Source organism: Rattus norvegicus, chromosome 10 (assembly GCF_036323735.1).
Source record: "Rattus norvegicus strain BN/NHsdMcwi chromosome 10, GRCr8, whole genome shotgun sequence".
Lineage (NCBI taxonomy): Eukaryota > Metazoa > Chordata > Mammalia > Rodentia > Muridae > Rattus > Rattus norvegicus.
In genome coordinates, this window is record NC_086028.1 from 61,734,775 (window position 1) to 61,750,450 (window position 15,676).

The following is a 15,676-nucleotide window of genomic DNA, read 5'->3' on the forward strand; positions in this document are numbered from 1 at the left end:
TTAGTGCTCTCCCCAATTATTCAACACCTTATTTTTTTGAGAGAGTCTCTCACTGAATCTGGGAATTGCAAATTCTGCTAATTGGCTGGCCCACAAACCACCTGCCTGGCACAGGGAATACAGCCAACGCCCACAGCCTCAGCTGTGTGTGGGCCTGCTAAGGATCTCCAGTCTTTGTGCATATGAGGCAAGCGCTTCCGCATCTCTCCAGAACCACTTTCTCTTACCTACGTGATGTATGAAGACTGCTATGCTAAAAAGTTTACAAATAAGTAACAAGAGGGAAATGCCCAGACCCTCTTCTACTCATTCCCAGTGTGAAAGAGAAAATAAGACCCACTCAGGGTTGGGGATTTAGCTCAGTGGGGGTTGGGGATTTAGCTCAGTGGTAGAGCGCTTGCCTAGGAAGCGCAAGGCCATGGGTTCGGTCCCCAGCTCCGGAAAAAAAGAAGCAAAAAAAAAAAAAAAAAAAAAGACCCACTCAATAGAACTGAGTGACTGAATTATCGTAGGCATGATCTGGAAATACAGTCACGTTCAAAATTTGAAATATAAATACAGAGTACTAGCTAGATGGCACAGCAGTTAAGAGCACTTGTGGCCCTTCCAGAGGACTGGAGTTCGGTTCCCAGATCATCCATGGGTTCAGAACTGCCTAAACTCTAGCTCCAAGAGGATCCAATGCCCTCTTCTGGCGTCTGAGTGCAACTCACAGACACACATACATGTAAATAAAAATTAAATAAATCTCCTTAAAAAAATAGAGGCCAAGTATACAGTCTGTACTCAACACAAATGCGGCCCTGAGTCCAGTCCCTCTACATGCACAAAAATAGCAATATGCCATCAAAACAACAAGAAACAAGCCTTAAAAGAAACTAAAGAGAAACTAGGGAACATGAGAGACCACTAGATGCAAAGGAAGGAGGAAAGACGCTTTGGAAGGAAGAAGTGCGTCTAAAGAAAGACAAAGGCTGAGACCCCACCCTCCTAGAATCAGATTAAGCATAAAGGGTAAAATGTGCTATCGAGTGCCTGGGACAAACACGTGGCACCCACTCGGCGCTAGCCACGGTTCCCACCACCTTTGCACATTAATTCATTTCAGCCTCAGAAACACCCCCAATGTACCCAATGGGTACAGCTACCTGCATTCATTGATCAGGAAACGAGACACAGAAGCCATGTAACCTGCTCTGAAGCCACTGAGTTAGCAAGTGGAAGGCAGGACATAGACTTAAGGACCCTGGATCCTGAGTCTATATTCTTTCTTCACTTGCTAGGTACTATATTTTAAATAATTATAATGACGGGACATTTCTGAATGTCCATGGGTGCAAATGGATTTGGAACTTACAGGCATGCAATGCCTGGAGCTGGGAAACCTGCACTCAGGGCCTGCTGTGAGTTGTTTGGCCCAAACCCTGAAAAACGAGTAACAGACGAAGCCCAATCCAGTGAAAACTCTTCTGACCTGACTCTGTTTAAAGGGAAAGAAGGCAACATCTCTGGGATTCTGAGGAGACTAGATCCATTCAGATTTCTATGACAGGGATACTGACACCCTGCCCCCCCACAAAAAAAAAGACAAATAAAACTGGTAGAGAGGAGTGGACATGGAGAAAACTCTCCAAAGAAAGCAAAGAGCCTTCCCACACGCAGTCCAGCAGCCCTGGTAATGCCCTGCCTTGGGACTCTTCAAGACCAATCCAGGACGAAAGCAACCATAACATGGAAATGTTGCTTAGATTTATCTGTAATTGGCATCTCCATAGAAAGTCGAGTGGAGAACAGGAAGAGTGGGCGATAGTCAATAGAAAGAAAAAGCCGAATGTTACGTTTAAATTGTTTCTGAAAAAGGATTTTTTTCTGGTCCGAGCGTTAAGACCAGTGAGCAGCAGGATATTTACATTTTGCTTTTAATCAGAGATGCCCGAGAACAAACATCGCCATCGCAGGGTTTCCCTGCAGACGAACTGTGTAGGGCACCGTGTAATTACTATACTTCTCCCTTGTCATAAAGCAAAGAGCACATGTTTGAGATTTCACTGGAAGTTGGAACAGCCGTTACTGAGAGCTTCATAAAGGGGAGGACTGATTTAGTCCTAGATCTCCACAGGACACCTGAAGTTCAATTTTGTCACTGAACAAAAGCACAACGGCAGCCCCGCAGGCTTTGCATAGGATGAAGGAGAGTTGGGGCTCTTCACTGGCTGAGTGGAAAAAAAAAACCCAATCATTAAAAAGAGAGGGGGAGGAGGGGGCTTAGAAATCACCACCATGTAAAGGGCAGAAGACATCTGGGCTCTCCTGCCTTGCCAACCGGTAGCAAACGTGGTTAGTCGTTAGACTGCTGCTGTCTCATCGCAGGAGTGCTCTGTGTACGCTCAGAGTGAACTCATGTGGAAGACACCAGCCTCACTCTTCCTGTGCCATAAAGCAGGTTTGATGTAAATGTTTTTCAAGATACATTTTCACAAACAGAAAGGAAAAGCCGAAATTTAAGAGAGGTCAGCCAAACTTTCACCCAGCACCGAGACCCAGGAGCTCCAGCACGAAGACCCCAGGACTTGTCGCTGGTTCTCTTTACTTAAATTCTCTGATTCTCAACGTACTTGGAAATGTGTAAAGTTGAACATCAACCACACTGATTACTAGTAGCTAGCGGAGGGACTAGACACACATTTTGAGCTCCTGGGAGGAAGGGCGATAGAGAAACAACACATTTATGAAACAGAAAGGTGTCAAATGACAGGTCTGTGTATGTGAGTATTTTAATGCACTGAGTCAACATTTCAAAAAGGGAGAGTCATGCTTTTTCCTATTTTTGAACACAGAATTACAGGGCACAAGAAGCTACTGACTCTCCTTATTAAGCTCAAAGGCACTATTTGCTTAGAATGAGCAAGACCCTAGGTTTGACCTCTGGACACACACACACATATACATACACACTTTAAAGCTCATTATGACTCAAAACAGTTAGGAGAGCAGTTACGTGTAGGACCTGGTTCAATTCCCAGCATCCACAGGGCAGCTCACAACTGTCTATAACTCCAGATCTAGAGGACACAATGCCCTCCCTCTTCTGACCTTTATGGCCTCTTGTGTCCACATGGTGTACAGCATACACACACTAAGGTACACACACCCGTACACATAAAAAATTTAAATTAGAAAAAAAGGTTGCATACTCTGGTAAACACCGTTAATCCCAGCACGAAGGAGGCAGGAAGCAGAGGCAGGCTGATCTTTGTGAGTTCAAGGCCATACTGGTCCTCACAGCTCACAGTAGGTTCTAGGCCAGTTGGGGCTACACAGTAAGACCTTGTCTCAAAAAAAAAAAAAAAAAAAAAAAAGATTAAGATGGGAATTCCAACATCCACGAGGCAGAGGCAAGAGAATTCAGATTTCAAGGCCAGCCTGAGTGAGCCCTTTCCTTCAAAAAAAAAAAAAAAAAGAGAGAGAAAGAAACAAAAACCCAAAATCCAAACAAACAAAACAAAAGCTAAAAACAAGCAAACAAACAAACACCCACAAACTGTAGAGAGTACATTCTCTGTGTACTCTGTGTAGCTCTGGTTGTCCTGGAACTTGCTCTGTAGACCAGGCTGACCTCAAACTCCGAGATCTGCCCCACGTCTGCTGGGATTAAAGGCGTAAGATCTAAGGGAGCAGCCAGGCAGTGGTAGCACACGCCTTCACTCACAGCACTCAGGAAGCAGAGGCAGCTGAATCCCTGTGAGAACAGTCTACCTAGGACTGTGACAGGAAGTGCCTACACCCACAGACATGTGCTGCTGCTGCTACATGTTTGTGGAGACACGTGTGAAAGTAATGAGGCATGCACAGAGAAGCCGGGGCTCGCATGCATCCAGTGACGGTGGGATTTTAAGTGAGCTGCTGAGGACCGTGATGAGGAGACCTGTAAGACTCATTGACTGAAAATGAAAACCTTAAAGAAACTGGTAAGAGACAACTTCGTGAAGTGAAGCACAATAAAGGCTGGGAAGATGTCTCAGAGGGTAATGGCCATCACCACAAGCCTGCCGGTCTGAGGTCCATCCCCAGGTCCCACACAACGGGAGGAAGAACCGACTGGCGCAAGTTGCCTTCCACATGCCACCAAGTGTACCGAAAGATCGTCAATGTAAGCTGACAGAGATAGGGAAGCTTCTAAAAGCAGGGGAATCAGGAATCCCCAAACCCAGCAGATGGGAGAAGAACTTGGCAGAGCCCAGAAATGCAAAAGACAGAGAGTTCTGTGGCACCATGGAGTGAGAGGTGAGCAGTCTGGCTGTGGAAAGAGGTGCAGTACAGAGACAGTGAGCTGACATTTAGAAACCTTATCACACCTCAGCAAAGCAGCAGCACACATGTCAGTGGTCCAAGGTCTCATCTGGTTAAACAGGACAGCACCCAGAATGCATTGTGTGACACAGGGCAATGTATCAGTGGATGGATGACTGAAATGTATTTTTTAAAGGATGAATGCACAGACCAAGTAAAATGTTCTGATTGGGAAAATTATTTGAGATTAGAGGCTGAGAGTCCCGGAGAAGGCAACTGGTTGGCAATAGTCCACAGGAAAAGTAACTCAGGACCCAGTGATCCAGGGATGGAGAGATGGGGTTGGAGCGCGCAGCTACTCAACAGATCAGATTAGCTAGATCCGGTGCCTAGAATTGTAGAAGATAACAGAGAGTGACTCTGGACATTCAAAATCTCTCCACGACTTTTGTATCATGGCAAGATACAAGAATACGAGAGAACTTGAGGGTTCTCAGGACTCTAAATTCAGAGCCATTTTCCCTGAGTGCCTTTGAATACGCATAATGACAAATTAATGAGATGCAGAAAACTAAGCACCCTGGTGGTTAACACAGGGTACCACTGGGAATTCAGGCTGTGAAGAAAGAAAACACAGCCTAGGCCAAGTCTACACTCTCTCCCACATGAAGCCATGAGGCCAGGAGCCACACCTCGTTCAGAACAGGGGCAGCTGGAGCCCCAGAATCCTCAAGCTCTACTAGAAAAAAAAAAAAAAAAAAAAAGATTCCCGAGGGATCTTCTCATCCCTGCCCCAGCTATAAACAGCACAGAGCATCCCTCTACCAATTGGTGCAAATATTAAAACATGCCTCCTACCTAAAGGAAGCATGAGACGGAAGGTTGAAGAGAAACCAGGGCGAACGAAATCAGTTGTCCTAACTTCAGCATCTACTACCGTGCTCTGTGCTCTGGTTCACGCTCCAAGCCGAACGGGAAGACAAACCAATTAACAAGCCATCACCTGCAAAATGGGGCTAATCCAGCCATAGAGAGGACAATGGGCAAAGCTCTCCTACAGCATTCCAGAACGGCCCAGGAGGGGTGAGTTTCTACAGCTCAGAGGCCCACTGTCCACTTCCCACTTGAAAGAACATCCTCACAGTGCCTCGACTCAGTGACTAGAGTCAGCCAGAGAGCTTTGGCAAGTCACGAAACAGTTACAACATTCATGCTTTCTTCCAGAATTGTGCCTGGCCGTCTTTGAGCTGACAGCCTTTGCTGAGCTTGGCTGCAAGGACCAATCCCAGTTGCTGGCAGGTATAGAAGGGCAGGCTATGGCGCTCTCCGGGATTATCAAACCCTCATTTGCTTCTGCATTTATCCGAATCCTTCTCCTCACTTGTTAGCTTGTGTAGGGCAGCTCCTTGAACTCCTTCACTGTACCCCCTTACATAGTATAAGCAATAGCTTTGAAGTTTAAAAAATGCATCATAGGAGGTGATGGAGCAGTTAGCGGAGTGCTTACCTGGCATGCAGTGAGCATCACGTTTCTCGCTAGCACCACATAGACAGGGCTGGGTAGTGCTCACCTGTAATCCCAAGCACCAGGAGGCCAAGGCAGGAGGGTAAGAACTTCAAAGTCCTTTTTAACCACTCTGTGAGTTCAAGACCCTTCTGGGCTACAGTGAGATCCTAAGAAAGGAAGAAAGGAGATGCCAGGTAGCGGTGGCCACTCAGGAGGCAGGGTCAGGCATATCTCTGTGGGTTCAAGGCTAGTGTAGTCTACTGAGTTCTAAGATAGCCAGGGTTACACAGAGAAACCTTGTCTTGAAAAACAAAACAAAACAAAACAAAAAACCCAAAAAACAAAAGAAAAAAAACACAAAAAACAAAAAACAAAACAAAACACACAAACAAAAAAAACAGGAAAGAGGAAAAAGAAAGCCCTCACAACAGGCTTGTAATCCTGTGGTGAAATATATTCCAAAGAGGCAGAGGCAGGCTGTATAATGGATTACTTGATGTTACAACAATTATTAATAAATGATAGCAGCGTTTATTGTCAGGCACATGCATATCACACAGACCCCACAACAGTCCTATGAGGCAGGCACTATTATCCTAATTTTACCAATGAGAGACCTACCTACGGCACAGAGCTTCAGAGTGTCCTGCACGGGACACAGCTAACTAATGACAGATCTCAGGCAAAAAAAAAAAGACAAAAGAACTTCGATTTTTAGCCACTAGACTATTTCATTACGTGGAGAAGATTAAACACACATTATAAATAATGAAAGACAGGAAAAGTCTCTCCAGAATACAGCTCTGATTGCTTTTACCGTTACTGTTGTCGTTTATTAGACGGATTCAAACGGAAACATAGTCCCCGGCGAGAGCCTGTCCTGGCTGGCTGAGACTCTTCAGGAACAGGGCAAAAGCTTCCAACATTCAAAGCCACATCCTTCTTGGCATCTTGCACCACTGTCTTGAAAGGGAGTAAGAAGTAAGGCCAGAATCATATGTTGGTGTTCTCTCATGGCCTAAGGCAGAGGAAGAGGAAGACCAGAGGACACGAAGCTTGAAGACTGGGTTTGTACCAGACCTTGTCACCTCCAAAGTGTCCAAATGATTCAAGAGAAGTCCAGGTCATGACTCTGATTTAGTCTACACCAGAAGAACCACCCAGAACAGCCAGAGCAAGCAGCCCACACAGGACAGCTGCAGAGAGACTCCATTTACCTGTCCAAAACAAGTAACCAAAGAGCTGGGCCAGGGTCATCACCCAACCCTAATGCTTTCCCATCCTGACTTCAGAACATTACAGACCAAGTCAAAGCCCAATGTGGAGGGACATCAGTGGTTTGTACCCCCTGACAGCACACCCATGAGCAACTGTTTTCCACTAGACACCCAGCCCAGGCAAAGCCAAGGCCTGTGACTTAAAAACCAAAACTGGTGTTCATGCTCGACATGGTTAAGTTGATCCTGAAGCCAGATTCTCCAGTTTCAACAATGAACTTTTATTCATCCAAAGAGACAGCTCAAATCCGAAAGTCTAAATCATCACCAATTTCCAACTGCTCATCACGTTCTCTCTCTTCAGAAATCTGAAAAATGTCCACTAGCCTACTTATTAAAACAAGCCCAACCGTCTTAGCTCCAGGATTACAGGCTTCCTGACTGAGCCACTCCCATAAATCCACTCAAAGTTTGATTATCATCTAATTACAATTTCTATACAACTATATAATAATGTGTGTGTTCTGGAAGGAAGAAGAGAAGCTTCAATTACTTTAGACCTACCACTAAAAGAAACTGAAAGAGGAAAGACAACGTCCATAAAGAATTAAAGAGGAAGGGGGGAAAACACCAGTACCTCATGGCTTCTCGCAGCTCCAATGGAGGTGAGGGAGCTAGGCCAAATGCAGGCTGAACATATATGGTCATCCCCAGACTTTTTTACTATATAAAGGAGAAATTAATAAAAGAAAAAGAGAAATGCCACACAGCGTTTTCTATCCCCACCATAATTTTTCAATTTTCTGTAGAGAAATGCCAGCCAATAACTAATTAGAACCATATCCTTTGTTTCCCCAATGGGAAGACACACACAAATGCTTTTAAAGACCAAATGTTAATGAGAACTTAAAAAAAAAAAAAGGTAATCTGGAACTTCACTTTCCCTTCAGTATAAAACAAAATGCCCTTCTTTAAATATATTTTTATAGTTGGGGAAACAGCCTAGCCAGATCCATCCCACAGGTGCCCTGAATGGGGGCACCCTCTCTTTTCACTTTTCTTAGGGTAAAATTGGTATTGCGAACTCACCGATTTCTGTGCACCCCAATTTCAAGCTCCAGAAGACAAAAACTTGGTTACAAAAGGGAATGTGTTTTACACCTCTTTGGTTTCAAGGTGGGAAACAGTCTCTTCCACAGTGAGGACACTCTTTTCCATGTCCAAGTACATTCTCTTCAAGAAATCCATTGCAGCCTTTTTACCTGACATATCACCACAAAACAGAAACAATTTCTGGGGTCAGACACTGAGCTGCCTACTCTCCACCGTGGGAGGGCTTCTGAAACTGGTCTCTAAAGAAGCAAACTGGGCTGGAGAGATGGCTCAGCGGTTAAGAGCACCCGACTGCTCTTCCAGAGGTCATGAGCTCAATTCCCAGCAACCACATGGTGGCTCACAACCATCTGTAAAGAGATCCGATTCTCTCTTCTGGTGTATCTGAAGACAGCTACAGTGTACTTATATATAATAAATGAATAAATCTTTAAAAAAAAAAAAAGAAGCAAACTATAGGGTGTGACTCGGGAAAATAGCACAAAAAATAAATCTGGGAAGCTAGGGACGTGAAGTTCGGTGGTGGAAGGCTTACTTAGCATATGCAAAGCTCTCATGCATAGCAACACAAAAATATATAAATAAATGAATACATATGTAAGTGAATTAATAAAACCAAAATAAATGTTTAAGATGCTGGCTTGTGATTTAGGCACATCCGGCAGCATTCTGAACTATATTTTCAAATAAGAGCCTGCTGGCCTGTGTCATCCAGATGTTCATCTGAGTGGGACCAGCCGGGGCAGTCTAGGGCTACAGAACACTTTCTTTCATGCAAAGGGGTTAGCTGAGATAGAAGAAACCATTTGTCATATCAAATACACTCCTATTTGGGAGGCAAAAGACGTTAGACGTTTCTAAAACATCTCAGTTTGCTCCCTATGTTTAGTGCCCAACAATTTTATTTCCCCTTCTGTAAGAACTACAATAGGCCATAAGTCTGGAACATTCTGCCATGTGTTGCAAATATTCAAAAGCTAGAAATCATTTATATTGCCCAATAAAGATATTATTTTAAACAGATTTTAGTCTGCAACAGAAAAAGGCCATGACGATGAAATACTTTTTCAATAAATGACTTCTGAACATTATTCCTTCCCCAAAAGATCATCAAAACAACCACCAAAAAGAAAACAAAGGATTCCCATATTTTTAAGCAAAAAAAGTAGTCGTCATGCATATTCATATCCTAGCAGACATATAAATCAAATAGGGGCATAATAACTTGAAAAAAAATAGCTAAGACGTAAAGTCTTGCTTCTGTGTGGTTAGCGGGCCGATGTTTTCCCAATGTTAAATTTACCAACTGTATTTCTTAAACTATATTTCAAACTTTAAATCTCACATCTGTGTCTGACACTGGTTTGGGATGAGTGATTTACTTGGGGTCAAATTATAAGCCTTTTGCTCTAAGTCTAAATCATGCGCCTCAACATGATTCTGTACACATAAAAGGAACACGTGGCATGTGTTACCACTCTCCCTGGAGGAACCTAAATGCCCCGGAATAGCCTTTCTCCTGTGCGCCCCATAAAATAAGATGCTCCTCCGAAAAACGAAAGAGCAAGATTCCTACGCTGCATTAGGCACGCGAATTAAGCAAAGGCACGCCAAAACTTTTCCTGTTACCATTCATTACAAAATGTCTTGAATTTGTTTTATTGAAACAGACGTCTTCACCCAACAGATACACCCAGAAAACCGAACTAATTCCATCAGCAAACTGGTAGACCGTTTGCTGTCATTCATCTGCACCGATGGGATCAGTTCATCATCTAATTCGAAGTATGCCAAGTCAGCCCACCACCAAAGTATGGCATCTACAAGGACCGCGGGCTGTTCTGGGCCTGGGAAGATTGCTGGACAGCCAGACAATGAAAAGCTCCCTGGTGGCCACTAACTCAGCGCAGGGGGCGGGGCGGGGGCAAGGAAAGAAAGGGGGAGAGGAGTGAGCTCCCCTCTCTGCTGAAGCCGCGATCAGCAGCCGCCTCCGGGTCCCGGGCCACAGAGGAGGGGGCCCCAGGAAGGTAAGATTTCTCTGGGAAAGAAAGGAAACTTCCTGGTGTAGGCATTATGGGAAGGGGGTTAGTGCCCTCCCCCCCACACCACAGGTATCTGCGGGGAGTCAAGTGGCTAGAGGAGGATGATAGGGGTCGCAGAGTGGGGAGGGCAGAGCACCGCCACTCCTACGCGATTCCCTTTGCGTGGACCCGAGGGGTGTCAAACTTCCCAGCGTGGGCTCAGCCCGGTACAGGCACCCAGGAGTTGCCGCGAGCGCCCCAACCCGACAGGATCCTGGATGGGGCAAGACGGGGGAGCCGGCCAAGATAGAGATGGCAGGCCTATGGACAGCCGGTGAGGGCAGCGAGCAGCTGGCTCCCGGAACGTGGACCGCGCCTGAAGGCCGGGGGCGCCGCGGGGCCCGCGCTACTCACCTTCCGGTGCTTCTCCTTGTAGGGCAGCGCCAGCCATGGCATGTCCCGCACGAAGTCCTGCCACTGCCGCTGGTCTTGGTCCGAGGACACGAAGACGATCTCCAGGCGGTGCCGGGGCTCTGGCTCCGCGGCCGCGCCTGCCCCCGCCCCGGCCCCCGGCCCGGCCGCCGCGTCCCCTCGCAGGCGGCTGTAGAAGGCGGCCAGGCTGGCGCTGAGCTGCGCGCAGGGGGCGCTCAGGCTGCACCCGAAGTAGAGCCCCAGCAGCGCGATGCCGCGGGCGCCCAGCGAGTGCACGTCCACCTCCTCGCCACCGCCCGTCACCAGCTTGTCTCCCAGCAGCTCCTCCAAGAAGACCGACATCCTGGCCCACCGCAGCCCCGGCACGCGGGCGGGCGGGTGGGCTCGCGACAGCTACCCGGCTCGCTGGTCCGCGCGGCGGGCGGAGGCAGCGGCGGCAGCGGAGGCTGAGAGGGGAGCCCCGCCCACCGGGCCGCCCAGCCACTCCCCTCCATAGCCACGCCCCCTCCGTGGCTGGCCCGCGCTGCGCAGGCAGGTCCGTAGCAGCTGGCGTCTTGGCGCGGGCCTCCCGTACGTGGCTAAAGTAAGAAACCTGACCCGAGTTCTACACCGGGACCAGAATGCCTGGACTTAAGGCCGGAGAACGGTGCCCCCCGCCCCGCCACCCGAACTGGCGCTTCCGAGGCTCCAAACCGTGCGAAGCTGCACCCCTACTCCTATAATTCCTCTCGCCTTCCACTTCTAAACCCTCTCCACACTGGAGAGTTCTCCAATTTTTGTTCTTTTCCAGTCTCTCCTACTCCCTTCCCAATACTAACCCCTAAGAGATTTTGAACCCCAATGACCTCGTATAAAACTTGTAGGGTTTAATATCATCACCGCCCAATGTCACTATATCAGGCCAGGTCTTGTTCAAGCAGTCATGTGTGTGTTTTGTGCTTGCTACTATAAGTAGACTGGTGGGCGCCACCTCTCTGTTTCTGATGCCAGGCACAAGAGAGAGAATTCATAAATACTTGTGGGCTGATTACAAGTCACAGTGTGGGATTTCAGTCCACAGGTCTCTGGAACCATTCCCCGATGGGAAATGGCTCTCTTCCATTTCCGTAAATGTATGCAACAGATGGCGCAGCGTTTCCAAATCAGGGTTGGCTGCTCTCCTGACTTCATAGCTTATCTCAGGTCTGTTGGTAGTTGAGAAAATTCTAAAATTTTTTACCCCATCTCGAAAGATGCTTTCCAATGCTTAGGAAGGAAAGAACTCTGATTAAACAAATGGTCTGTGGCAAGTCTCCTAGGCACAAACACAGGACAAACTATACTATCACACACACACACACACACACACACACACACACACACACACACTTAAAAAAAAGGACCATTTATGTGTATCAGTTCAGCTACTAAAAACAGTGACATTTTAAAAGGAAAACCCAACCACTGGCTATCCTTCATGGCTTTGCAGGTTATTTCTTTCGTATCTGCCGCCATCTAATGGAAGAATGAAAGAGAGGAACTTCTACCAACACATAAGACGCAAAAGATTAGTGAATGCAACAGAATGCTTTAATTACACGGGCTTCCTCTACTATAACAGAGAGAGAGAGAGAGAGAGAGAGAGAGAGAGAGAGAGAGAGAGAGAGAGAGAGAGAACAAAGTGTATGACACAAGACCATTCAGAATATAACCTCAGGCTTCTAGTAGAAATGCCCCGAAGTTCTCAATGTGTTTACAGTAGACAGAAATATTGTGTAAGTTTTCAGGTCTGTAAAATATCATCAAGTAAACCAATGAAAGTCATAAAGACAATCTTCCCAGGAGGCACATCTTTATGAGTTTGAGGCCAACCTGCTCTACAATAGCCAGGCTTACACAATGACACCCTGCTTTAAAACACTAAATTGTCTTATTCATGTGTGTGTATTCGCCTGGTATTACAGGGCATTGTGCGCCATGTAAACATAGAGGTCCAAACATGAATTCTCTAGAGCTCTTAACCGTGCTGAGCCATCTCTCCAGCACTCCTAGCACCCTGTTTTTAAATGTATGAATGTGACGGTGTGTTCCTGTAATCCCAGCCGTCAGGAGGGTGAAAGCAGGGTGATCCTAAATTCCAGGCCAGCCTGTACTACAGAGGGAGGTTCTGTTTCAAAATAAACTCTAAAAGTGAGTTAAAATGTTTTATCTTCCCACCTGAGTCGCATTTGAAATGTCCCTGAGTGGGTATGTGGTTTCACAGGTCTGAAAGCATGTCAGACAGATAGACATCTCCAGTCAGACCAAAGTCACCAGCACCGACTGGCACCTACAGACCAATTGTATGGAGGCATTTTCTGTTAAGAATGCCTCTTTCCACATGCTCTAACATATATCAAGTTAACATAAAACTAGCCAGTCCACCATGTGAGCCTAGCTAGACACCTGAGTTTGATCCATGGAACCTATGTAAAACTGGAAGGAGACAATTGATACCACAAAGTTGTCTCTGACTTCCACACGCATACTGTACTCACACACGTCATACACATACACATCATACATGCACACACATACACATTATACTCACACACACATTTTTTAAACTAAAAATTTGGGTCTGGAGATGTGACTAAGCAGTTAAAAGAACTTACTGCTCTCCCAGAGGACCCAGGTGCAATCTCCAGCACGTATATGGTGGCTCACAACTGTCTGTGACTCCATTTCCAAGGGATACCTGATGTTCTATTCTGGTCTCCTCAGATACCAGGCACACATGTGGTACACAGATATGCATGCAGGAAAAATACACATAAAATAACTTTTGAAAACTAAAGATCCATATATCAGCATGCTGGCACACACCTGTAATCCCAGCATTTAGGAGGATCCTCCAAAGCAGGGCATCCTGAGTTCAGGGCCAGTAACATCTTGTTCCAAAAACATTTTTTTTCAAGACAAAGAGTTTCTCTGTGTGGCCCTGGCTGTCCCAGAACTCAATTTATAGACCATGTTGGCCTTGAACTCACATGGATCCACTTGTCTCTGCTTTCTTTTTTTTTTTTGGTTCTTTTTTTCGGAGCTGGGGACCGAACCCAGGGCCTTGCGCTTCCTAGGTAAGCGCTCTACCACTGAGCTAAATCCCCAGCCCCTTGTCTCTGCTTTCTAAGCACTAGCATTAAAGGTATGCACCACCACATCCAACTTTTTTTTTTTTAGATTTGTTTGTTATATTTATATATACTGTGTACACTGTAGCTGTCTTCAGACACACCAGAAGAGGGCATCAGATCTCATTACTGATGGTTGTGAGCAACCATGTGGTTGCTGGGATTTGAACTCAGGACCTCTGGAAGAGCAGTCAGTGCTCTTAACCATTGAGCCATCTCTCCAACCCCTTAAAACTTTTTTAAATGATTCATATATCACAGTTCTTGGCTTTTAGGTATGCTAACACATGTGCATAGTGTGTGTGTGTGTGTGTGTGTGTGTGTGTGTGTGTGTGTGTGTGTGTAAATGGAAAAAACAGGAAAAGCCTACTTGTGTGTCAATGAGGATGATTAAATTATGGCACATCAATCACTTGATAACTTTGGTTATTGGAAAGAACTGACTTCTATAAGTCAGAACTAGAGAGGAGGAGGGAGATTGGCTTACTATTAGGAACTGACTCATCACAAAATCAGAGAAGTCTGTAGAAGATCTGCGCTAGACAGACGGAGACCAATCTAGCCAATGGTGTAAATTCCTCAGACTTCAAGTCTAAATATCAAAGAGGAACTTCCCTTTCTCTGCCTCTTTGTCGCATTCAGGCTTCCGAAGGAATGAATGAGATCCACTCACAGGGGGAGGCTACTAGCTTTAATCTGTCCACCAATCTAACTCAAATGTTAATCTGACCCAAGAGACCCTTCACAGCAATACCCAGAATCAAGCTGAACCAATGAGCTGAGATCTCCATGAACTACTCAAATGATTCATAAAATTAACCGTTGCGAGTCTGTCCTTTGTCACTGTGGCACCTGCATGTCTTCCTTACATCAGACTAAATCTTTGAATAAAGAGGGTAACAAACTCTTGAGTCTACTCGATGTGAACAACGCCCTCTTCTGACCTCCTCAGGCACCAGGCACACACATGGCCCACAGACATACATGTGGGCAAAACACATATAAAATAAAATAAATAGGGCTGGAGAGATGGCTCAGCGGTTAAGAGCACTGACTGCTCTTCCAGAGATCCTGAGTTCAATTCCCAGCAACCACATGGTGGCTCACGACCATCTGTAATGGGATCTGATACCCTCTTCTGGTGTGTCTGAACAGCTACAGTGTACTTATGTATAATAAATAAATAAATCTTTTTTAAAAATTGGAATCACGCTGGCTTGTTTTTTAAAAAGTCTTAAAATATTTTAATTTGGACCATCAGCATTCTGTTATGGAACGGAAGAGAATCTAAACAAGAAAAAAAAACACTTCATGTATTTGTTTGTTTTGAGATAAGGTTTGCTATGTCATCCTAGTTAGTCTGTAACTTGATAAGTAGACCAGGCTAACCTCTAACTAAGAGAGATCGATTAGCCAGCTTCTGCCTCCCAAGTGCTTGGATTAAGGGGTGTGTACCACATCCAGCGCTCTTTTCTGGCCTTCACAGACACCCACGCTTGCACACCCATGTGTGTGCACACACATACATAAAAAAAACAGGGGTTGGGGATTTGGCTCAGTGGTAGAGCGCTTGACTAGGAAGCGCAAGGTCCTGGGTTCGGTCCCCAGCCCCGGAAAAAAAAAAAAAAAAAAAACAAAACAAAACAAAAAACAACTCTCCGGCAATGTTGGCATATAGGAAATGTGATCCAGGAATATTGGACCACTCACCAGAAACAGGCTAGAATCTGAGGATCTGTCACTGAGCAGCCCAGAAAATCTTTTCTTCTCAATGAGGAAATCACAGATCCACTACTAAGGCCAGGATCAAAAAGAAGATGTAATAGGAGCAACATTTTCTAACACTTGGCCATTGACTGAGGTACAAGAATGGCATCTAGAAATAGGATGGTTGGTGATCAACGCCTTTGATCCCAGCACTCAGAGGCAAAGCAAGGCAGACCTCTG

The 15,676-nt window shown here is 45.8% G+C and overlaps 1 protein-coding gene across 1 annotated transcript in view; it reads right to left on the reverse strand.

The window, feature by feature from the left end:
* The window catches only part of Nxn (nucleoredoxin), a 138,251-nt gene extending 127,218 nt beyond the window's left edge, over positions 1-11,033 (reverse strand). Inside the window, exon 1 of the mRNA NM_001399571.1 lies at positions 10,563-11,033. Within this exon, the coding sequence (NP_001386500.1) occupies positions 10,563-10,922 (360 nt within the window). The 5' untranslated portion in view covers positions 10,923-11,033. The remainder of the gene's footprint in view (positions 1-10,562) is intronic.
* Positions 11,034-15,676: the final 4,643 nt, after the last annotated feature.